At 58.5% G+C, this 21,357-nt stretch overlaps 3 protein-coding genes across 5 annotated transcripts; 2 read left to right on the forward strand and 1 right to left on the reverse strand.

Annotated features, from left to right (window-relative positions):
- The first annotated feature begins 102 nt into the window (after positions 1–102).
- LOC135425265 (kinesin-like protein KIF12) lies at positions 103–5,614 on the forward strand. 3 transcript variants are annotated; one of them, XM_064677387.1, is made up of 17 exons: positions 103–326; positions 643–708; positions 841–919; positions 994–1,115; positions 1,267–1,342; positions 1,473–1,607; positions 1,693–1,828; positions 2,073–2,164; positions 2,384–2,519; positions 2,608–2,726; positions 2,827–2,931; positions 3,011–3,294; positions 3,476–3,659; positions 3,752–3,835; positions 3,911–4,047; positions 4,153–4,289; positions 4,441–5,614. In XM_064677387.1, exons 1-17 carry the CDS (start codon positions 247–249, stop codon positions 4,503–4,505), a joined length of 2,037 nt encoding a protein of 678 aa, XP_064533457.1. In that variant the 5' UTR covers positions 103–246; the 3' UTR covers positions 4,506–5,614. The 3 variants fall into 3 exon arrangements, with proteins under 3 accessions (XP_064533457.1, XP_064533458.1, XP_064533456.1); XM_064677388.1 differs by having other exon boundaries at positions 3,938–4,047; XM_064677386.1 differs by lacking the exon at positions 103–326 and having other exon boundaries at positions 540–708; positions 4,441–4,648.
- VTN (vitronectin) lies at positions 4,653–10,246 on the reverse strand. The gene is made up of 9 exons (XM_064677412.1): positions 10,094–10,246; positions 8,227–8,376; positions 7,636–7,755; positions 6,807–7,115; positions 6,561–6,700; positions 6,142–6,298; positions 5,879–6,028; positions 5,029–5,301; positions 4,653–4,838 (listed from the first exon to the last, which is right to left on the reverse strand). The coding sequence occupies exons 2-9, from the start codon at positions 8,285–8,287 to the stop codon at positions 4,720–4,722; spliced, it is 1,329 nt and encodes a 442-aa protein (XP_064533482.1). The 5' UTR covers positions 8,288–8,376; positions 10,094–10,246; the 3' UTR covers positions 4,653–4,719.
- Positions 10,247–10,822: 576 nt separating this feature from the next.
- Positions 10,823–20,570, forward strand: SARM1 (sterile alpha and TIR motif containing 1). The gene is made up of 9 exons (XM_064677385.1): positions 10,823–11,928; positions 14,603–15,221; positions 15,400–15,612; positions 15,723–15,814; positions 16,294–16,529; positions 16,643–16,736; positions 17,183–17,372; positions 17,476–17,597; positions 18,077–20,570. The coding sequence occupies exons 1-9, from the start codon at positions 11,477–11,479 to the stop codon at positions 18,204–18,206; spliced, it is 2,148 nt and encodes a 715-aa protein (XP_064533455.1). The 5' UTR covers positions 10,823–11,476; the 3' UTR covers positions 18,207–20,570.
- Positions 20,571–21,357: the final 787 nt, after the last annotated feature.

The raw sequence follows: 21,357 nt of genomic DNA on the forward strand, positions 1-21,357 counted from the left end.
CGACCCGTGAGGATCCCCGGGCTCGGTGACCCACCTGCCCCCTGCGCCCCCTCCCCGGCTCCCCGCCCGCCCCCCCGCTCGCCCCCCGCTGTGCGGCCGCCGCTCTCCTGCGGGGCTGGCACGGTCAATGTTTAACCGGAGCGGTGGTACCGGTTGTGCGGGGCAGCCCGGGCCGGCTGGCGGTGGCTCCCGCCGGGGCCGGTCGGGAGCTGCGGGCACCCCCAAGTGCGGGGTGCTGGAGGGCGCATGGAGCCAGAGGGGGAGCGGGGCGGGGAGCCCCAGACGGACCGCCGGCCCGGAACGCTCCCACGGGGCCAGGAGAGACCGTAAGTTGTGAGGGAGAGGGAGCGGAGGGAGGCCACTGCGTCTTGGAGCAGCCGGACCTGGGCAGTGACGGCCTGGCTGATGCAGCCGGCGGGGGAGGCACCGCAAATAGTCTGGGGGCATTGGACCGTCCCCCTGCGGAGACACGGGGGAACACTGAGCTCTGTCCCCTGCCAGGGCCCGGGGCACAGTGGGCGAGGGAGGGTGGCTTGAGCGCAGCATGACCGCGGCTCCCCCTACCCCAGCCCCCGGGGTGCCGGCCGGCAGAACCCCCAGCTGGGAGGCACCCACCACCCCACTACCTTCTGCTCCCCACAGGAGTCCCGGAGAGGAGCGGGAGGGCCCCGTGGAGGGCAGAGAGACGCGGCTGAGGGTGGTGCTAAGGTAAGGAGGGGGACGCGAAGGGCTCGGGGGCGCGGCAGGGATCTCCCTGCCTGGGGCAGGGGCACAGCGGAGCTCCCCAGAGTCCACAAGTAGTGACACCTCTGTGTCCTCCCATGCACGCCCCATCGTTAGGGTCCGACCACTGACCTGTACGGAGACACGGCGAGGTGACCGGCGGGTTGTGCATAGCCTCGGTGACGGTGCGGTCCACGTAAGTGCCACCTGCCAGCCGGGGGGTCGGGGGGGCTGCGGCACCCTCTGAGCTGCCTCTGTCCCCACGCCCAGGTGAGCGCGGCCAAGCACGATGCCACCTTTGGGTTCAGCGCCGTGTTCGACGCCAGCGCCTCACAGGAGGCTGTGTTCGAAGGCAGCGGGATGAGGCAGCTGGTGGAGCTGGCGATAGATGGGTAAATCCTGGCCAGCCCCGCGTGGACCCCAAACCTCCATCCACCCCACGCCGGGTATCGTCGGCGGGTCTGCACTGCCGGGGCTGTGCCGGGAGGTGGCATCCCTGTGCCACGGCCTGGGGCCATGCCTGACTCTCAGCATCTTTCCCAGCTTCTCCTGCACCGTATTTGCCTTCGGGCAGACAGGTTCGGGGAAGACCTACACCCTGATGGGACCCCTCACCCAGGTACACCGCTGTCCCTCCGCACCTCACCTGATCCTGGTGGTGGGATGGGCTCTTCCCACTCGGTCATGCGCTCTGGGAGCAGGTGGGTGCCCAATACTATTGATCACTCACCATTCTGGCATCTCGGCAGAGTGAGACCCAGCCGGCGTCTCCGGCCCTGCTGGGGCTGATGCAGAGGTCCTTCGCCTGCCTCCTGGAGCAGAGCCGGAGCCGTGGCTCAGACCTGGCTCTCAGTGCTTCCTACCTCGAGATCTACAACGAGCAGGTAAATACCTGCCCAGCTCCCCATCCGGCCCTGCCAGCACTCTGTGCCCCACTGCCCCTGTGCCTTCCCTCTGCCATACCCGCAGGTCCGGGACCTGCTGAGCCCGGGGCCGCCGTGCGCTCTGCCCCTGCGGTGGAGCAAAACCCGCGGCTTCTACGTGGAGAACCAGCTCAGCGTGGACTTCGAGAGCCTGGAGGCCATTGTCAGCCTGCTCCTGCAAGGTGCTGTGCCACAGGTGCAGGGCTGGGGCATGTTCAGGGGGTTCTAGACCTGGTATGGGGGGATTCAGCCCCCTGCAGACTGTTCGCAGGGCTGGTGGGGCTCCGATGACAGCCAAGAGGAACAGCTTCCCTTCCTGTGGCAGAGCCAAGGCAGGCTCCTGTCTGTCAGGGGGTGGGCAGTGGGTACCCTAGCGGAGTGTGGGGTGTCCTGCCTCCCTGCAGCTCTCAATTCCATCCCTGGCAGGATCCCAGAGGCGACGAACCTCAGCGCATGCCCTCAACAGGCACTCGAGCCGCAGCCATGCTCTTCTGACCATCCACATCCGCAGCCGGGCTGTGAGCACACGTCCTGCTCTGGGGGAGGGTTTGGGGGGCCCAGGGCTCATTGCGGGGGTACAAACAGCCTCAGGCTGGTGGGGTCGTGTCCTCCTCCTCAAGGTCACAATGGTGGGGCTGGGAGCCCAGTTCCAGACCCAGGGGTCGGGGCACTGCTGTGGGCCACGGGGAAGGGTTGAGGGGCACCAAAGCATTACTCCACCAACACGGGTCCCCCAGCCCAGCACCTGCCCCAGCAAGCAGGGCACACTCTGCTTCGTGGACCTGGCCGGCAGCGAGCGGGTGAAGGAGACCGGCTCCAGCGGGGAGCTCTCTGTGGAGGCCAACAGCATCAACCGCAGCCTCCTGGCACTGGGTAAGAGTTGTGTGACCCACCAGGGGAGCACAAGCTGCTGGTCCTCACCAGAGCCCTGTTGCATCCTCTGCGGCTCATCCTTCGGCAGGACATTGCATCTCTCTGTTGGCCAAGCCCCGAGGGAAGTGGACACACATCCCATACCGGGACAGCAAGCTCACCCGGCTGCTGGCCCGCTCCCTGGGCGGCTCGGGCATCACCCTGATGGTACATGCGTGGAGGAGGGCTGAGCAGGGGGCTTGCCCCATGGGTTGGAGGGCTGGAGGGGGACAGTGACAGCTCACCTGTGTCTCTTCCTTGTCTGCAGGTCGCCTGCATCTCTCCATCCTCACGCTGCCTCTCAGAGACACTGAGTACACTGCACTATGCCAGCCGGGCTGGGATGGTCACCACCAGACCCCTGGCCAACAGGGTATTACAGACAGGGAACCCTTCTGAGCCCCTCTGCCCTTCTTTTTGGACCCCCCTGAGCCATCCCCTTATGCTCCCAGGTGTCCCGGGAGAAGCTGCTGCAAACCTTGGAGGAAGAAATCCATGCCCTAAAGCTGGAAAACCTCTCCCTGCGCCAGCAGCTGTGCCTGCCCAGGGTGCCAGTGAGGAGCACAGAGGTCCCAGGGAACCCTCCAAAAGCTTGCCTGAGCTGGGGAGGCAGGTACGGCCCCGCAGGGCTGCATCACCTCCCTCTTGAAAGGCAGCTCCCTTCGGAGGGAACACCAGCCTGGCCCAGCCTTTACGGTCTCCTGCGGGATTTCGTGGTGGAGAATGAGCACATGAGGTATGGGGGGCATGTGCGGGACCCCTGAACAGGGCATCAAGGGTTAGGGACAGCCAGAGCCCCCAACCGGACAACACTCAGTGCCGGCCAGCTTCTCCCAGGAACTCTGTGGGGCTGGGCAGAGCTCTGAGGCTCTCTGAAGGTTGCCAACGCCCTGCCATGTTCCCTCACTGCTCCCCAGGCAGCCCTGGTTGTCCCCAGACCCCAGTGGTGACATCCCAGATGGCCCTTCCCACAGAGCCACCCGCAGCTCCTGTGACAGCCAGCCCCTGCTCCGGAGTGCCCACGCCCCCCAAATCCCCCCTGGCCACTCCACAAGGCTCCAACAGACCAACACAACGTCTGCCTCCATCCCCCGGCTGCCGGTGAGAGTGAGGGACCCTGGGCTCCATGTGTATCCTGCCCATGGCAAGGGAGGATGCATAAACCACCCACCTGCTGCTGTCCACTCTTGCAGAAGCTGCCTCCTGCCTCCGGCCGCTCCAGCTGCCCAGGGTGCCCACAGTGCTGTCCTGGGCCAGCTGATGCCACCGTGTCCCAGGTACAGCCCCAGGGCTCTTTGGAGGGGGGTGGCACAGTGTGACATAGCAGCCTTGCCCTCTCTGCTCTCCCACAGGTACTGCCAGTGCCCCCCATGCCACAGCTGGCTTCCCCCGAGGGAAATGCTGGTGTTCTGCCCCTCAGACAGGAGGACACAGCTCTGCCTGGCTCCCATCAGCTCCACAGGCACCCCCAGCCACACCAGGGAAAGCGGTGAGAGCCAGGGCCACTGGGCATCAGCTGCAGTTCAGGAAGCCCTTGGGGTTTTGGGGTGGTGGTGAGACAGTGGGTCAGGGTTTGTTCATGTCCTCATGGCAGGAGCCAGGGCAGAAGCAGGAGCTTGTCTCAGCAGCACCCACTCCCTCGGGAGCTCCCAGGCCCAGAGCGCGGTCCCAGCCCTGAGGGAAGGGTCATCCCTTCGGCACCACCATGGCCAGGATTGCCAGAGACCAGAGGTGAGCAAGGCAACGAGGGGAGATCAGGCAGGGCCTCAGATGGGGTCCCTCCAGGATGGGCACCCATCCTCAGCACAGCCACTCACACATGGGGCTATGGACTGACCCCAGGGGCAGTGGAGACCTAACCCTGATGGCTCTCTGCTGGCAGCTGCCGGCACTGTCCCTCTCCTCCAGTGGGAAGAGGCACTGGACTGGCTGGCAGAGCAGATCTGAGCAGCCACAGTCACACCGTGGATGGGGCCAGCAGCAGGGATCTGGCACGGACTGGGGGGACAACCACAGCTCTCGGGGACACAGGGATCTGGGATACAAGGATCATGCAGACCCGTTGTATGGACATACACACAGGGCTCTCCAGTCTGCACGGCACTCACAGTTTATTTCTGTCTAGCTGGGGCTGTGCTGCCGGCAGCTCCGGGGATCCCACTCAGGTGCTCTCCTCCCCGGGCTGCGGGCAGTCCAGCCAGTACTGGGCGATGGAGCGGGGATAGCGCGGCTGCACCAGGTCCACGCGCTTGGTGCGCAGGTTGACACGGTAGTACTTGTCTGGGAGGAAGGGGAGATGGCTATCAGGACTGCTCTTGGCTGTGGGGAGCTGCCAGCCCTCACTGCCAGCCCTGGGCACCTTCCCACTGTGTCCCAGTGCTTGGGGATGTCACAGAGAGAAAGGAGCCCTCCCCCTGCCCTGGCAGCCCTGGTGCCACATCATTCCCAGATTCTGCCATGCCAGACTCACCTCCTACAAAGAAGTAGACACTCTGGAGCGTCTCGCACTTGGAGCCTGACAGCCCATCGCTTTCGACACCCGCGGAGTCAGAGTCGTTTTGCAGCCAGCCCCACAGTCCCAAATTCAGGGACCGCTGGCTGTTGTACCTCTTGCGCTGGCGGCGAGACTTCCTCCTCCGGGGCTGCTGGGAGGCCACGTAGATCCTGCCGGCCATGGCAGCATCCAGCGGGCTGGGCACCCCCCGCCAGTCCCTGCTGATGTGTCGTGGGCCACTCGCCCCAGCTGGAAAAGGAGTAGGGGGTGAGTGAGAGAAGCAGCAGTGTATGGGGTGAGCTGAGCCCAGCTCCATGGAAAACTCCCAGTGCCTGCTCCGAGACCCAAAGGAATGCTCCAAAGAATCCCAGCCTGGAAGGGATGTGTGATGGGGAAACAGGCCAGACAGAGGCGGGAGCAGCCCCCAACCCCACTCTTGGCTGGGATCAACCCTGTGCTGCTGAGCCCCCTTCTCCTCTTCATTTTTCATTCCCTTTTCCCAGAGCTGGGGCTTCCTGTGGCATCCTCAGTTCCAGTGACAATAAACAGTCCCCAGCAGTGATGCTGTGGTGTGAGGTGGCTGGTGATGGGCTGGGTAGTGCAGGGCATAAGGGCTGGGAGTGTGGGATTTGGGATGTTGTGGGAGATGAATCTGTGGCCTGGGGGGTTCATGTGCGTGGCCTGGGCAGGCCAAGGTGGCTCATCCAGCCTGCCCATGCAGGGTGTTGCTCCCCCCTCCCATGGTGCCTGCACCCCTTGTGCCCTGTCTGTGTGGATTGTACTGGCACCTGCCAGCCCTTTCCCCCAGGGCTGCCCCAGCCCTTACTCATCCTGCTGCCAAAGAGGATCTGGAAAACATCCTCCCAGCTGTCCCGGTTCATGAAGGCGTAGTGTTTAAACACAGTGGAGGGGGAGGACTTCTCGCAGTCGGCCTGCGTGGGCTGCTGGGCGAAGTCATAGGACCAGTAGTACTTGCCTAGGAGAGGATGTGCAGGGTATTAGTGAGGGACACACCCCCAAGGGAGAGCAGCAGAGGGGTGTCCTGCTGGTGCCAGGTTCTGCCCAGGAGCTGGGGGCTGCACTCCTTACCCTTGAAGAAGTAGACTCTCTCATTGCCATGGAAGCTGTGTGCAGGGAGAGCAAAGGCTGCATCGACGTTGTTCGGGATGCCCTCAAAGCCCTCGGAGATGTCACGTGGGTACCCAGGGTCCAGGGCTCCATCATCAAAGCGCCAGTACTGGGTGCCCTGAGGGGTGTGGGACAGAGTGGGGTCAGGGTGCAGCATCCCCCAGGCCCAGGTCTGCCATCGGGAGTGAGTGGATACTGGGGAGCCCCATCATGAGGCTGTGGCTGCTTGGGGCCCCTGAAGCGCCACAGGGGCATGGGGATGTCTGGCAACCACTGTGTTTGTGGGTGCATGGAGGGTGCCAGGAGGGGATAGGGTGGGTTGGGGGCTGTGCCAGCCACCCCAGGAGCTCCCCCAGCCCTGCAGCTCAGCTCCAGCCCACCTTGAAGAGGTAAGTCTTGCCCTGGCAGTTGATGCGTGTGAAGGCTGCGTCGATGGGGCCCTCGATGCCCCAGACATCGCTGATCAGCTTGGGGTAGCCAGGCCGCACGCTCGTCTTGTCCAGCTCATAGAAGTACTTCCCTGGGGAGAGAAGGGAGATGGGAGCATTAGGAGGGACTCCAGATGTTGCTGTGGGGTGATGGTGCAACAGCATGTCCCATGTGCCTGGGAAAGGTCCCCAAGGTACCTCGGAAAGCATAAAGGGAACCGTTCTTCAGGTCAGTGAAGGCATCAAAACGTTTCCCACTGCACAGCTCCTCAGGCTCGTCCACGGGATCCTGCTCTCCGAACCCATCTGTTGTGGGCACCACGTCCACAGGCAGCTCTGTCTCCTCAGGGCCTGGATTGCTCTCCGGTGTGGTCTCCACTGGTGATGGGAATGTGGGCAGTTCCGTGGGGTCTGCCTTAGGGGGCTCTTCCGTGCCGAAGTCGACAGTGAGGTTGTAGTCGAGGATGTAGTCATCCTCCGGCAAGGCAAAGACGTCTCCCCGGGTCACTGTGGGGGGGAGCAGTTTGGTCCCAGGAAGCCCTGAGTGTCTCCCACTGGGTCTGGTTGCGGGAGCCACTCACTCCCAGGCAATACGGATTTACAGAATCATGGAATTGTTAAAGTTGAAAAAATCTCCAAGATCATCAAGTCCAATTGTTAACTCAACACTGCCAGGTCCAACACTAAACCATGTCCCCAAGTGCCACAACTACTCTTTTTTAACACTTCCAGGGACGGTGGTTCCACCACAGCCCTGGGCAGCCTATTCCAGTGCCTGGCCACCCTTTCAGTGAAGACATTTTCCTACTATCCAATCTATCCAATTTGTATGGACCCCACGCTGTGGGTGGCAGTGAGCCAGCTCCCAAAAACCCCATGTGCTGCAGCGCCCTGACTTCACCCTGTGGACACAGATGGGTGCAGAGCTGACCCAGCACAGACCCCCTGAGCTACCCCAGTGTCAGGCACCCACAGCCACCCCATTCCCCCCATGCCCCAGCCAGGAGGGAGGTTGCAAGGCTGGTACCTTTGGCCTTGCAGACGGTGGAGTAGTCGCTGCAGCAGCTCTGGTAGTACATGCAGAGGCTGTCGCACTGGCACTTGCGCTGTGCGTCGAAGCCGTCATCGCAGCGGCCCTCGCAGGAGTCTGCAAAAGCCACCCCACAGCACAAGAGTAATGTGGGGTGGGAAATGGGGCCTATGCCTCCCCCCAGCCCAGCCCCAGGGTTGAAAGCAAACTTGAGGATATCATGATTAGGGGCACACCACTTCTTCATGGTCAGCCCCACCATCAGGGGCTACCTGGCACCTCGCCCCGCTCCCATCCAGGTCCTGCTGAGATGGGAGCCCTGCACAAGGTTGTGTCAGGGTCCCAGCTCCACACTGGCAGCCCAACTGTAGGATGGCCAGGGATTTGCCAAGGCACCATCTATACCCACGTGCTGCCCACTTGCTTTCTCCCTGTCCTGCAGTGTAGCCAATGTTGCCAGTGGCCACGGCCACCCTCTGGTCCCTCCTTCCCCTGCCCAGGCTCCTCAGACCCTCCATCAGCCCAGGAGCTGCACTTGCTCCATCCCCAAAGCACCTGGCGTGGGGCACCTGGCTGGCTAAGGCTCACCTTCAGCAGCACGGGTGGTGACGAGCAGGGCCAGTGCCAGGGCAGGGAAGAGCAGCCTCATCCTGGGTGTCCGGGAGCGTAGCCCTCCTGTGACTGTGCGGGCTGGAGCGCGGCAGCGGCCGGAGCCCCAGCATCCACTGTTTGCTCAGCCTGCCCCCGCAGGAGAAAACAAACAGACCAAGGTCAGAACAGGGGAAAAGGGGCAGAGATGATCTCCCACTCAGCTTCCCCCGCAGTCTGTACTGAGCCAGGTGCGTTTGTGGGGGACAGGGCTCCCCACACGTGCAGACAGCTCTACCCCAGCCCGCGTGCAGGTTGGGCACTCTTCAGAGAGTGGGGAGGGACAGCAGGCCTGAGCCAGAAACCAGTTTTGAGGTCCTACCACACTTATTTCCTAGCAATTCTCATGGTATTAAAGCTCCCAGATGTTTCCCAGGCTGGTCTTGGCAAGATAAAAATGCACATGAGACAGGATGGGGGAGCAATGCTCAGAGGGCACAGGGAAAACCCCTGAGATTATATTTACCCAAAATATCACTGCTTTGGAGGACTTACTCTTGGAATTTCAGCTTTCTCAACGTCAAGGCTGGGAACAGACCTGGGGAGCCACAAAGCATGGTGGCTTGGGATGGGGCAGGTGCCACCTTTGTGCACGGGGACCAGAGGCCAGAGGTGAGTGGCCGGGAAAGAGGGAGGGCAGAAGCCCTCTGCACTTTCTCTGCAGAAGGCAAACAAAAGCCTGTGTATTTTGCTCCCGTCATTCCCCTTCCAACCAATCTTTTCGGTTACTAATTAATGTCAACTCAGCTCTTTTGGCAGCTCCTGATAACTCTGGGATGGTTATTTAATCAGGGGCAAGGAGCAAATGTACATGAGGCTGCAGCAATCCTTCCTCTGCTGCCTACGCTGCCACAGCACTGCTGGGACAGGAGCTCCATGGGGTCCTTCCCAGCCCTGGGGCAGGAGCAGTGAAGCTCTGGGCTTTAAGTGATGTAAGATTTGGGGAGAGAAGAACCTGAGCAGGGTGCCCACTTCTCCAGGGGTCTCTCCTCTGCCAGCTCAGACGTAGGCAGTTCCTGGCATCATGTGCTCCCATCCTTGCTAAAAAGAGCTTTATTTGGTTTTGAGACAGGCATTTCCACCTGGGAAGCCCTGGGGAGCCGAGGCCACCCACCAGACATGGGCCATTGGGGTAGGATTTCTCCCGAAGCCCATCATGCCCCTCCTTGTCCCCTGGCCTCAGCTATGGCAGGGCTGGCATTGTCCCCAGCTGCCAGCACCAGCCCAGTGCTGCACTACAGCTTCATCCCATCCCTGTTGAACCAAGCCTGGGGGACAAGAGCCCTGGGAGGGCTCAGGCTTGCAGGAGGCTCTGGGGGAGATGGGCTGGGCAATGTCTGAGCTGCTTTTGCTGATCGGCTGAGACAAAGCTCCCTCCTGCTGCTCCAGGCTCCCAACCACCAGCCACAGACCCATGAAAGCTCAGAGAGCCCTTCTGTGCCAGGAGGAGATCCCAGGAGAGGGGCTAGTTGGATAATGGGGCCCTGGGGAGCCCCTGTAGCCAAGAGCTGAGCAAACCCAGCAAGGAGAGCTCAAGTGGTGGGGCTGATCCCCCAGTAAAAGGCTGGGAACCCCTGCCACCCCAGAGCCCAGGCTGCTGGGGCTAGAAATCTCTCCCAAAAAGCAAAGCAAAGCAAAGCAAAGGAAAACTAGAAGCAAAGTTCAGTCTCTCTTGCCTTGTCAGGACAAGCCTGAGGGAATGGTTTGAATTTTGATGCCCCCGGGCAGCAAATCCCTCTGCTGCTCTGCACTGCAGTGGCTGTATCGTTACCCCTGATTAATAATAATTTATCAGAAAAATCCTTACTGGTTCTGTGCCGAGCCTCTCCCGCCGTATCGTACCACTCGGGTTGCCTTGTTTCCAGTCCTTCGCTGTGAGCTGATGTCCCCTTCTCTGTCTGTCCCTGCGCAGTGGATTCAGAGAGGATTAAAAGCGACTCTGTCACATCAAAACATCAACTCGAATTTAAGTCTCAGGCTGAGCTGGCAACAACCTGGTTTTGGAGCCAAGGATTTAAGCTGCTCCTCCCAGCACAGGCGAGAAATGTCCAAAGCATTTCTGCCCTGAGCACGTCTGGCCTGGAAAAAAGAAAACAAAAGAGGCTCAGGCTTCCTCTGCTCTTTCCTTTATCATGCAAATCCCGAGCCCACCCAGAAGAGCTGTTTTGAATTTCCACCAAGCAAAGGGTATTTGCTCCCTGCTGATACCAAATGGATTCAAAACTGTGCCAGGGTGGCCACAGCCTCACTGTGCCCACGGCTGTGCTCACCACGGTGCCTGACCCTTTACCTGCACCCTGTGTCCCCCTCCCTGCTGCAAAAACAGTGTGAGAGTCCCTGCCTGCTGTGGACTGACCACCGTAGCAGCAGCTCAGGCAAGGTGGGGGGCCACAGGGACAGCAGGTCAAGCCCCAGCTCAGGCTGGGCAGAGGAATTGTTTGTGTCTAGTTCCAGCCTCCTGCTGTGGATAAGGACATCTTCCACTACAACAGGTTGCTCCAAGACTTATCCAGCCTGTTCTTGAACACTTTCAGGGGTGGGACATCCACAGCTTCTCTAGACAAGTTGTGTCAGTGCATCGACACCCTCACAGGGAAGAATATCCTCCTACTATCCAATCTGAATCACTCCTCTTTTAGTTTAAAACCATTCCCTCGTGTCCTATCACTGTCTACCTGAGTAAATAGTCACTCTCCCTCTTTTCTGTAAGGCCTGTTTAAGTACTGAAAGGCCACAATCATAGGATCGTAGAATTTAGGTCGGAAAACACCTCTGAGATCGAGTCCAACCATTATCCCAGCCCTGCCAAGCCCACTCTAAGCCCTCTTCCCAAGCGCCACATCCACGCTTCTGTTAAATCCCTCCAGGGCTGGTGGCAGGAGGGTCTGGGGGGATGCCGGAGCATCTGCAGCGGGAGGGGGATGCAGCCGCCGGACCGAGCCCCTCCTCGGAGAGGCGGCGCCTGCGCCCGGTGACATCAGCCCCGGGGACCGGGATGCTGAGCCCGGCTCGGGGAAGGCGGATCCCGCTCCGCTTCCAGCTCCGCATCCCGACAGGGCAGAGGGGGGAGCGGGACGCGGCCCCCCTCCCGTGCCCCCCCTCCCGCGGCCACCCGCGTCCCCGCAGGAGCGGGGGGTCCCTGCGGGCGCTGCGGGGCGGGTGGCAGGGGATGCTGCGGTAGCAGCCACGGATGCTCGCCCTGCTCCTCTCCCTGCACACCCTGGGCCGGTCCCTGGCCATGGCGAGCGCGGAGCGGCTGACGGTGCCCGAGTGTGTGAGCCGGGCGGGCGGCTGGGCGGGCGGGGGCAGCGCCCGGGAGCACCGGGGGGTCTCCCCAGGGGTGGGCACCGAGGTGCGGGAGGCGCTGGAGCGGGTCCTGCCCGCTTTGCGCCGGGCCATCGCCCAAGCCACGCAGGCGACCACCCCCGAGGGGCTGCGGGCGGCCATCAGCGAGGTGTTCCGCCTGGTGGAGGAGGCCTGGGGGATGCCCGCGCTGGGGAGGGACGTGGCCAAGGTGCTGTGCGATGTGATCCGCCTGGAGGGGGGCCTGGACCTGCTGCTCAACCTGCTGTACACCGCCGAGCTGGAGACCAAGTGCCAGGCAGGAAAACTCCTGGAGCAGATCCTGGTGGCAGAAAACAGGTGAGTCTGCAAAGAGCCCCCTGCCCTGCCAGGCACAGCCCTCCCCACCGCCCCAGGCAGCGTCAGCTCTTTCACAGGGTCACAGAATGGTTTGGGTTGGAAGGGACCTTAAAGACTATCCCGTTCCAACCCCACACCATAGAAAGAGACACCTTCCACTAGACCAGGTTGCTCCAAGCCCCATCCAATCTGGCCTTGGCCTGCCTACACCCACCTCACCCACACCCCATAAATTTCCCTGCTCTGGGTGCTCCCGGTGCACCAACCCCCTCAGATCTCCACTATATCCCCCCACACCCACCACTTGCACTGAGGGTCCCTGACTCATGTCCAGGCAATGGTATGAGCTGCTCCCTTCCCCCACAGCTGGAGGGAGGACTGGTCCCAGCTGGTGAGGATCGGGGTGCCCCCCTCAGCCTGGGACCACCCTTTGTGATCGAGCTGAGTCAGTCTGGCTGGCTCAGAGTATCTGACCCCAAGGACAAGACGCAACTCCCCCTTAGCCATAACCGCAGCGGGAGGAGGAGGACAAAGCCACTTCTCAGAGACTTCCTGCTGCTGACCAGGGCTGGAACGGAACCATAAGGAGGGGGCTGGCTGGTGGGTGGGCCTCAGAGCCCCAGACACATGTGCTGCTTCCCAAGACAGGTGAGAGGCACTGGGCTGGCTCTGCCAGAGCATGGGCACAGGTAGGGTGGGATCGTGTGCCTCCATGTATGTGTGTGAGTGTGTGTGTGTGTGTACAAATGTGTGCACAAAGGTGCATCCTGACACATCCAAATGCACAGCACTGCTGATGCAGCACCCACACACAACCCACCCTTCCAACACCCCAAATGCACTCTGCCAGTTCCACTCTCCCTCGGAGCACCCTGGCCCAGCCATCCCCAGCCAGGGGTCTGGAAAGCACATGGAGGGAGCCTGGCCAAAGTGTTGCTCCAGCTTCCTGGGTGATGTCTCTTGCTGTAAGGTTGTGGACTCCCAGCCTGGGCCTCACTGCATGCACTGGCAGGCAAAAATAAGCGACAACTAAATTAGAAAAGCCCATTAGGGTGGAATTTAATCCCAGAAGGCATCACTGGCTCGGTCTACATTCAGCACTCAGCTTCTTGGCAAGAGAAAGCATTTGCTGGAGTTGCCATCTCTGCTCCAGGAGCAGCTCATGGGTCAGGGTCTTGGAGAAGCCATGGGCACCAAGCCCCTTCCTCCCTGCAGCCTGACCCACTATCAACCTCCGATCGATGGCAGGGAGGTGTGGGGTCCCCCCTTGGATCCAAGCCTCTGGCTTACAGACCTCTTCCACTCTGCACAGCAGCAGTGGTGTTTAGCTGGGAGCTGGACCAGCCCTGGCTCCATCTACGGCTGCTGGGAGTCAGGGACCTGGTGGGGCTGTGTTTGTCATCCAGCTCCATGTCCGAGTCTGGGCTTGGAGCCAGACCCAGGCTGAGGGCTTTTTTTTTTTCCCCAGAGCTCTCCACAGCATTTCCTGTCAAACCCACCCCAAGGTCAGTGTGAGCCCTGTGGGTCACAGGTTTCCCAGAAATGCTCTTCCCGCCTGCCAGCACAGAGGCTGGTGTGCCATCACCCCACCACCGCTGGGGACCAAGCGTGGCACTGCCCTCATGAGCAGCACAGCATGGGGCATCTGCGCCAGCACTGCCTCACAAACCAGGCAGTTCCAACACAGCACCAAACAGGTGATAAGGGAAGAGATGGAGCTGCCACTCACCTCAGGAAAGCTCATGGGAGGGCAGCCAAGAACCCATCTCAGAGGGTGGTGAGGCACTGCCACAGGCTGCCCAGAGAAGCTGTGGCTGCCCCATCCCTGGAAGTGTTCAAGACCAGGTTGGATGTGGCTTGGAGCAACCTGGTCTAGTGGAAGGTGTCTCTGCCCACGGAGGGGGGTTAGAATGAGATGAGCTTTAAAGTCCTGTCCAACCCAAACCATTCTATGATCCTGATTTACCCCTTCCTCACTGTGTTTTCAGGGCACAGCCCCATTCAGGTGTCATTTTAAGACCATCCTAGCAGCACAGGGCTCCCAAGGCCAGCAATGGCCGAGCAGCAGCTGGTGGCCCTTGGCCACCTGCCCTGGACTCTTGCTGAGCTCTTCTAGGAGAGCACAGGACAGGGGAAACAAACAGCTTTCCTCCAGCTGCCATCCCAGGACAGGCATCTCTGACACTCACTCGTCCCTGTGGACAGGGCTGTGTGGCTGCTCAGCCAGGTGTGAAAGCCCTGTCCTGACAGCACTGCTTAGGGACAAAGAAGTTTCACCCCCCAACAAAAAGCAGTTCACACACCTCCAGCAATGCTGACACAGCAAATCCATTTCCAGCCTGGCATTAGCCTACCCTGCCTGTTAATTGCTATGTGTGTCCTACCTCAAGCTTGTGAGCATCCGGTGAGATGGCCCTGGGCTGTGCACTCCATGTCCTGTCCCATCACAAGCTCTTCCATCAGACCCAGATAGGTTCTTCCAACACCAGTTCTTCCAACACAGCCTGTTGCATCTCACCACGTTGCGTATCTGGCACCTGTGTCCCACAGGGAAACACTTGTCTGTCCTGGGACAAATGCCACTGAAGCATGGGGGAGTTCACATGCAAGTCACTGTTCTCACTCCTTGCACATCCATCTCCCCTTCACCTTCCTGTGTCTCTCCTTCCCACAGGGATCGGATTGCTCGGATCGGCCTGGGCGTGATTCTGAACTTAGCCAAGGAGCGAGATGTTCCCCAGCTGGTGCAGAGCGTCTCTGGGATCCTGGAGCACATGTTCAAACACACTGAGGAGACCTGTTTCCAGCTCATCTCTGACGGAGGCCTGGATGCCATCCTGTACTGGTGCCGCTGGACGGACCCCATCGTGCTGCGGCACTGCGCCATGGCCTTGGCCAACTGTGCCATGTACGGAGGGCAGGCCAACCAGCGCCTGATGATCGAGAAGAGGGCAGCAGAATGGCTCTTCCCTCTGGTGTTCTCAAAGGATGACGAACTCATCCGGCTGCACGCGTGCCTGGCCATCACGGTGCTGGCCACCAACAAGGAAATTGAGAAGGAGGTGGAGCGCTCGGGGACTCTGGCTCTGGTGGAGCCGTTCATCGCCTCGCTGGACCCAGAGCAGTTCGCCTGCGAGATGCTGGGCAGCAGTGACAACATCCAGGGGCGGACGGCGGAGGACCTGCAGCGGCTCGTGCCCCTGCTGGACAGCTCGCGGCTGGAAGCCCAGTGCATCGCTGCCTTCTACCTCTGCACCGAGGCCACCATCAAAACCAGGCAGAAGAAAACACAGGTAAAGGGTAGGTTGGCCCGAAGGAAGGCGACGCCAAAGGGAAGGGTGGCCACAACCGCATCTTGGTGTCTTTTGCTCCCCTGTGAGCTCACCAAGCACCCTGGTCCTGCACACCTGGCCCGACACAGCTTGTGGGGAGGAGAAGGGAAAGCAAAGTCTCCACCTTTTGTGTCCCCAGATTTTCAGTGAGATCGGGGCTACGCAGAGCCTGAAGAGGATAGTGTGCTACTCCACCAGCAGCACCACCTCCTCCCTGGCCAAAAAGGTGCTGCGCATGATAGGGGAAGAGGTTCCTCGGCGCATCCTGCCCACGGTTCCCAACTGGAAGTCCTGCGAGGTGCAGACGTGGCTGCAGCAGATCGGATTCAACAAATACTGCCAGAGATTTCTGGTAGGGCTCTGTGCCAGGGGAGGGACATGCGGATGGGCCCTTCTGCCCCATCTTGCGGCAGAGGTGTAACCTTTTCCTGAGACCTTTCCAGCCTGGATTTCTCTTGGCAGGATCACCAGGTGGATGGGGACATTCTGCTGAGGCTGACAGAGAAGGAGCTGCAAGAGGATTTGGGGATGGACTCCAGCATCACTCGGAAAAGGTAAGACTGCCACCGGGGCATGTTGGACTCTCTCCTGGCCATCACCACAGTGGCAGAGCTGGGGACAAGGTCTGTGCATTTCCCTTCTTGCAAAGACAAGAACAGAGATCCTCCAAATGCAAAACCTGGACTGCCAGGACTTTTCCACTGCACTTTGCAGTCCCAGAGGGATTTCTGCAATGGAGCCAGTGCATGGCAGAGGTGTTGGATGGACTCAGTTACTCAGTTACTCAGAAAGACAGGAACTTAACCAAGCTTCTCCTCCCTTAGCTGAGCTTCTCACACTCCCACACCTGAGGACCAGCACTCCCATGCAGCTGTTCTTCTCTTTTCTACTCCTTTCACTCATCCTTCACCACAGCATGGGGCTGCACTCTCTCCTGGGCAGATAAAAGATGTGGTACCACATGTCTCCAGGTTCTGCCTGGTCTCTCAGCTCTCCCCTTCCCGCTCCACACCATCATTTGTTTCTCCGCCAGGTTTTTCCGGGAGCTGACAGAGCTCAAGACCTTCGCAAACTATTCCACCTGCGACCGCAGCAACCTGGCCGACTGGCTGGGCGGCATCGACCCCAAATTCCGGCAGTACACCTACAACCTGCTCACCTGCGGCATCAACCGCAACTTCCTGCACCGGGTGACGGAGCAGCAGCTGCAGGAGGACTGTCACATCGACACGGGCTTCCACCGCGTCCGCATCCTCACCGCGGCCAGGGGTGCGGGCACCGCTGCTGCGGGGCAGGCGGGAGGGGGTGGATGAGCACTGAGGGGTGTTTGGGGTGAGCTGTTGGGGTTCCATTAACATTTGGTTGCTGTTTGCTCTGCCTAGAAACGCTTCACTCCCCTATAACGCTGCAAACCACGTCCAACGGGACCGATGTGTTCATCAGCTACCGGAGGAGCACCGGGTCACAGCTGGCCAGGTGAGTCCTGCAGGCAAGATTTCGGTGCTGGGCTGAAGTCCAGAGAAAAGGCAGGTTATCAGTTGTGGGAAAAACGTGGAATGGGGAGGAGGGAGATGCTGCCAAAAGCCACAGAGCAAATGGGGACAGCACGTGTCATAACCTGCACGGTTAACAGGCTAATTCCCAGTCCTGTCACTGCCACCTTGCCCCTCTTTGACACTGACTTACCCTTTCCTCGAGCTGTGCTCTTCGAGGATCACAGCAGGGAGCTAATGGTCAGCTCCCTGTGTTCTCTGCATGTGCCCAGACAGCTGTAAGCAGGCTGGGCTGGAGCTGGCATCTCAAGAACCGTGCCATTTCCTGTGGGAGCCTCTTTGCTGCTCCTCTGTCTCACCATATCTTATCAATGGAGTGGGAGAGCACGTGAAACCTCTCCTCATGGTGCTGTCCTCTCTTGCCACCAGCCTGCTGAAGGTCCACCTGCAGCTGCACGGTTTCAGCGTGTTCATTGACGTGGAGAAGCTGGAGGCAGGGAAATTTGAGGACAAGCTGATCCAGAGCGTCATGAGCGCCCGCAATTTTGTGCTGGTCCTCTCACCAAATGCACTGGATAAATGCATGGAAGACCCTGAGTGTAAGGACTGGGTACACAAGGTAGGAAATGCCATCAGGTGGGAGCTGGGTGGACACTGGAACAGGAAGGGGCTGGTGATGGGCTGACACAGGCCAAAGCCTGAGCACCTGTATGTTCCTGCAGGAGATTGTGACAGCCTTGAACTCTGGAAAGAACATTGTACCTGTTACAGATCATTTTGAGTGGCCAGACCCAGAAACACTTCCCAAGGACATGAGGGCTGTCCTGAAATTTAATGGTATCAAGTAAGTAAAAGCCATCTGTGCCTTGGGGTTCCTTGACACCTGCAGAGAACATCTTGCATAAGCAGTAGCAAAGAGCACATTGGGAGAAACAGATGAGGGAGACAGAACAGGTCAAAGGAGCAGTGAGTCACTTCAGGAACTCCAGAGCATGCAGGGAGCAAAGGTTCCCACCACATCCCTGTTGCTGGTTTGTGCTTGGGGCTCCTCTGGGTGACAGAGCTCCCTATGCCAGCACTGCTGGGAGGACACCCTTCCCTGTGCCCCCAGCCCTGCAGGCAGGAGTGATTATGGCAGGTTTTGCAGTTCACTTGAATTCCTCTCCCCTCCTGCTTCCCCTTCATGTGTCCCAGCCTGGCAGGGCATCCTGCAGCATCCAGTGTTGCTCCATTTTCCATGGGCTCCCGGCCCAAATGAACAGAGCTATCTTGTGGCATCTCAGGCAACAGAAAAATTAAACCACATTTTCTTCTCAAACACAGGTGGTCCCATGAGTACCAGGAGGCCACGATCGACAAAATCATTCGCTTTCTCCAGGGCCGCTCCTCCCGGGACTCCTCGGCTGGGTCAGAGAATGGGCTGGACTGCTTGCTCTCCGTGGGACAGAGCTAGAACCAGCACAGCTCCCTCATCCCCCCCAGAGACTTCCCAGGTGACCCCTTTTTGTGTGGGTCCCAATTTGTCTGTCTTGACTTTTTCCCATCTTAGTACCCTGGCTTGACAGAAGGCCTGTGGCTCATTACTCCCTCTCCACCCTCCAAATACAAGCCCTTGGACCTAAAAGGTCGGTACTCACTCACACAGCGCCTGGTGAGCCAAGACTGGGTGGACTCCGGGATGGACAAGTTGTCTTCCACATCCTCCTGTGGGACAGCAGGATGTGCAGGGGGTGTGAGGGAGACTGGCACCATCCAGCCCCCCACAAGTGGCTGCAGCTTCCCCCAGAAACATGTGCAAAGAGGCAGGATCTTCTAAGGGCTGAGAACTGGGGAACTGGTGAGGGTCCATTGCGAAAGGACAAATGGGAGAGAAGAACAACTGACAGGAAATGGTCTATAAGCACCGTGTGGCTCTGCTTGTGCCATGGCAATATCCTTGTGGTCAGCAACTGAGAGCAGGAAAGGGCAAACAAAAGCTAAGCCCTAACGAAATCCCTGTGTTTGGGAAAGATAACACACAGAGGCCTTTTGAACTGCTTTCTCCTTTCCAGTAATGTCCCTTTATCACAAGAGCTCAGTCCCTCCTCGAGGGCCTTCCACCTCCCAGTGCTGCAAAACCACTGTGTGCTCTTAACTCTGGCAATGGAAGTTTGGGGTTAGACCATGTGAAGTTTCTGCAGGATCTCTCCAAAAGTGCTTTTAAAACACCCTCCTTCCCTTCATCTGATGTCTCAGCTTCACCACTCTATCAGGTCTGTACTTCTAGGGTGTGGGAGGCTGGATGGTGACTCTGGAAAACATATCTCCATGCAGATAGGCAAGATGCTAATTGCTGTGCTGTACTCATGGGGTTATTATCCACTGGCTGTATTTTATTCTGTCACTCCTTCACAGCAGATCTCCCATGGTCTGCTCTTTCAGCAGGAGCTGGTATATCTCCCTGCTGACCATCACACACCCCAACAGCCCTGGCTGAGCTCCTCAGGGTTGTCCCTACTCACTGATGGATGCAATACCAAGTAGCATTTGTTTCTTTCTACCGAGCTCTTCTCAACACCCACTGGGGCTTTTTGCAGCTACTCACCTTAAAATATCAAGGAAGAGTAAAGCTGATGCAAAGGGCTGGCAAAGGATGCTAGGAGTGAGCTGCTGGGACCAGGACTGGCACTGCCTGCTGCTTACACTGCTGGTGAGGAACCACGGGCATCCTGACGCAAATCCCTGAATTCCATGCTCCCAGCCTTGTCCTGCTTCTCCCACCTGCTTGGAGGGCGAGCAGCCATTGTGCAGTTAGGAGCAGAAATTGCATCTCCTACCTAAGTTTGTATTTTTGGATGCAAAGTGAGTAATGCAAAAAGACATCCTTGTTCAGGGCACGGGCAGGAGGAAGAGCACGGAGGAACATGGAAAAACACCAGGCTGCCCTGATGCTCTGAAGACCAGGCTGCTGCATCACCCTGCAGAAGCAGCAAGCTCCTCTTCCCATCCCTGCTCAAGATAACTCTTGCAGGATACAAAGAGGAGCCTCAGCCACCTTGTCCTCCTCCTGGCTCTCCCTGAAGCCTTGCTGCTTGCCTTAACTGGCAGGAACACAAACACTTTTTCTTCTGGCTTAGACTCATGAACATTTCAGGGGGAAAAAAAAGTTAATTGTGGTGCTTAATCACAGCTTTATGGATAGCTCTTATCAGCTCACAGTTAATGGCATCTTTGCTCTCCTGTGAAAGGTTAATAGCCATATCTGCCCAGAATCCCCTAGAAATAGAATCTCTCTTATCTCCAGATTAAATATGAAGAAGCCAGCAGATGAGCCCAAAGGTGAATATGCTAAAGCAAAAAAGCCACCTGTGAGCTGCTTCAGGGAAAAGTCTTGAATAACTGATTGAATGTCAAGGCCTCCATGGCCACTGAAGAAGTTCCACACAAACAGTTCTAAGGATTTTTCTCCCTACAATAATACCCACTAAGATTATTGCATCTTGTTTCCCAGGAGCTCTGTAGCAATTAACCTCACTCACTATTCAATGTGGAGATTTACTTGTTCTCTACAGCTCAGGTGACTCACCTGGAACAGGATCCCACCTCATGCTCCAGCTGCCCAGACTGTGACTCCTCCTGTTTCTCCATCATTGTCTTCACCTTAATGAACTCACCCTGCTCCTGGCAAAATATCTCGTACCCAGCCCCTTCCAGCTGGAGCACTCTCAAGGAAAGGAATTCTGTCCTCATCCTCCCTTCGTTCCTTTGCTATGTGATGTCAAAAGTATCTGGAGTTGTTCTATCAGGAATTATTAATAAATCTGGTTTACACTCTAAATCCCCACCTCATCTCTGTATCGTGGGCTTCTCTCCCTGCAGCCTTCTCACACCTGCTCTCCCTTGCCACCATGCAGCAGAACTGACATTCCCCAGGCACCATTCCCTGTAGGACCCCCATTTCACACTCACCTTTGCATGGACTGATGTAGCTCCCTGCAGCCCCAGGGACTCCGCCTGCTGCCCACAGTCACCACGCATGGCTTCTCTGTTGTAGTTCTTGGAGGACAGCCTAGAAAAACTTTGTTTTAATTTTTTTAATAAGGCATAATAGTTCCTATTGAATTTCTCCCCTGCAAGCACACTGGCACAAGCAGGGGAGCAGAGCCAGTACACAAGTTTCACCTCACTGCACACTGAGCAGCGGCTTGGATTGGCATCCATGGAGCCCGTGGTAGAGAAAAACTTTACTTCACAATCAGTTCAGCAACAAACATCTACCACAACACTCACAGCATGCCCTGTTCCTCGGGCAGGTTCATTCTGGGCTTAGCCCAGCAATCAGACCCGTAACTCTTACGTCCTCCAGCATTCCTACACAGAGCAAGTGGCGTAACACCAAGTTCTTTAAGACTCTCTGCTTCTCCACCTCCTGCTTCTCTACCCCCCAATTATCTTGTTTTTCCTCTCCCCCATTCCCCTGCTTTTGTCACAAACTCCTAATGGATGGGAACAAAGCTGTGTATAAGCATTTCATATTTACTTCATACTTAAGGACAGGTTTCAGACAAAGCACTCCTGTAACCTTTACTCAGGTGGTCAGGAAAAGCAAGTTTTGGCTCCTTGCA

The sequence above is a fragment of the Pseudopipra pipra genome, chromosome 21 (genome assembly GCF_036250125.1).
Source record: "Pseudopipra pipra isolate bDixPip1 chromosome 21, bDixPip1.hap1, whole genome shotgun sequence".
Taxonomy (NCBI): Eukaryota; Metazoa; Chordata; class Aves; order Passeriformes; family Pipridae; genus Pseudopipra; species Pseudopipra pipra.

Excerpts from the sequence above, each read along its gene's own strand:
- LOC135425265 (XM_064677386.1), top strand. The coding sequence starts at position 545 with ATGACCGCGGCTCCCCCTACCCCAGCCCCCGGGGTGCCGGCCGGCAGA. Across the intron at positions 1,343-1,472 it reads TGATGGGACCCCTCACCCAG|AGTGAGACCCAGCCGGCGTC; the intron begins GTACACCGCTGT and ends GCATCTCGGCAG. Across the intron at positions 1,608-1,692 it reads TCGAGATCTACAACGAGCAG|GTCCGGGACCTGCTGAGCCC; the intron begins GTAAATACCTGC and ends CCATACCCGCAG.
- SARM1 (XM_064677385.1), top strand. The coding sequence starts at position 11,477 with ATGCTCGCCCTGCTCCTCTCCCTGCACACCCTGGGCCGGTCCCTGGCC. Across the intron at positions 11,929-14,602 it reads ATCCTGGTGGCAGAAAACAG|GGATCGGATTGCTCGGATCG; the intron begins GTGAGTCTGCAA and ends TCCTTCCCACAG. Across the intron at positions 17,373-17,475 it reads GTAAGGACTGGGTACACAAG|GAGATTGTGACAGCCTTGAA; the intron begins GTAGGAAATGCC and ends ATGTTCCTGCAG.
- VTN (XM_064677412.1), bottom strand. The coding sequence starts at position 8,287 with ATGAGGCTGCTCTTCCCTGCCCTGGCACTGGCCCTGCTCGTCACCACC. Across the intron at positions 7,756-8,226 it reads CACCACCCGTGCTGCTGAAG|ACTCCTGCGAGGGCCGCTGC; the intron begins GTGAGCCTTAGC and ends TGGCTTTTGCAG. Across the intron at positions 7,116-7,635 it reads CACCGTCTGCAAGGCCAAAG|TGACCCGGGGAGACGTCTTT; the intron begins GTACCAGCCTTG and ends TCCCCCCCACAG.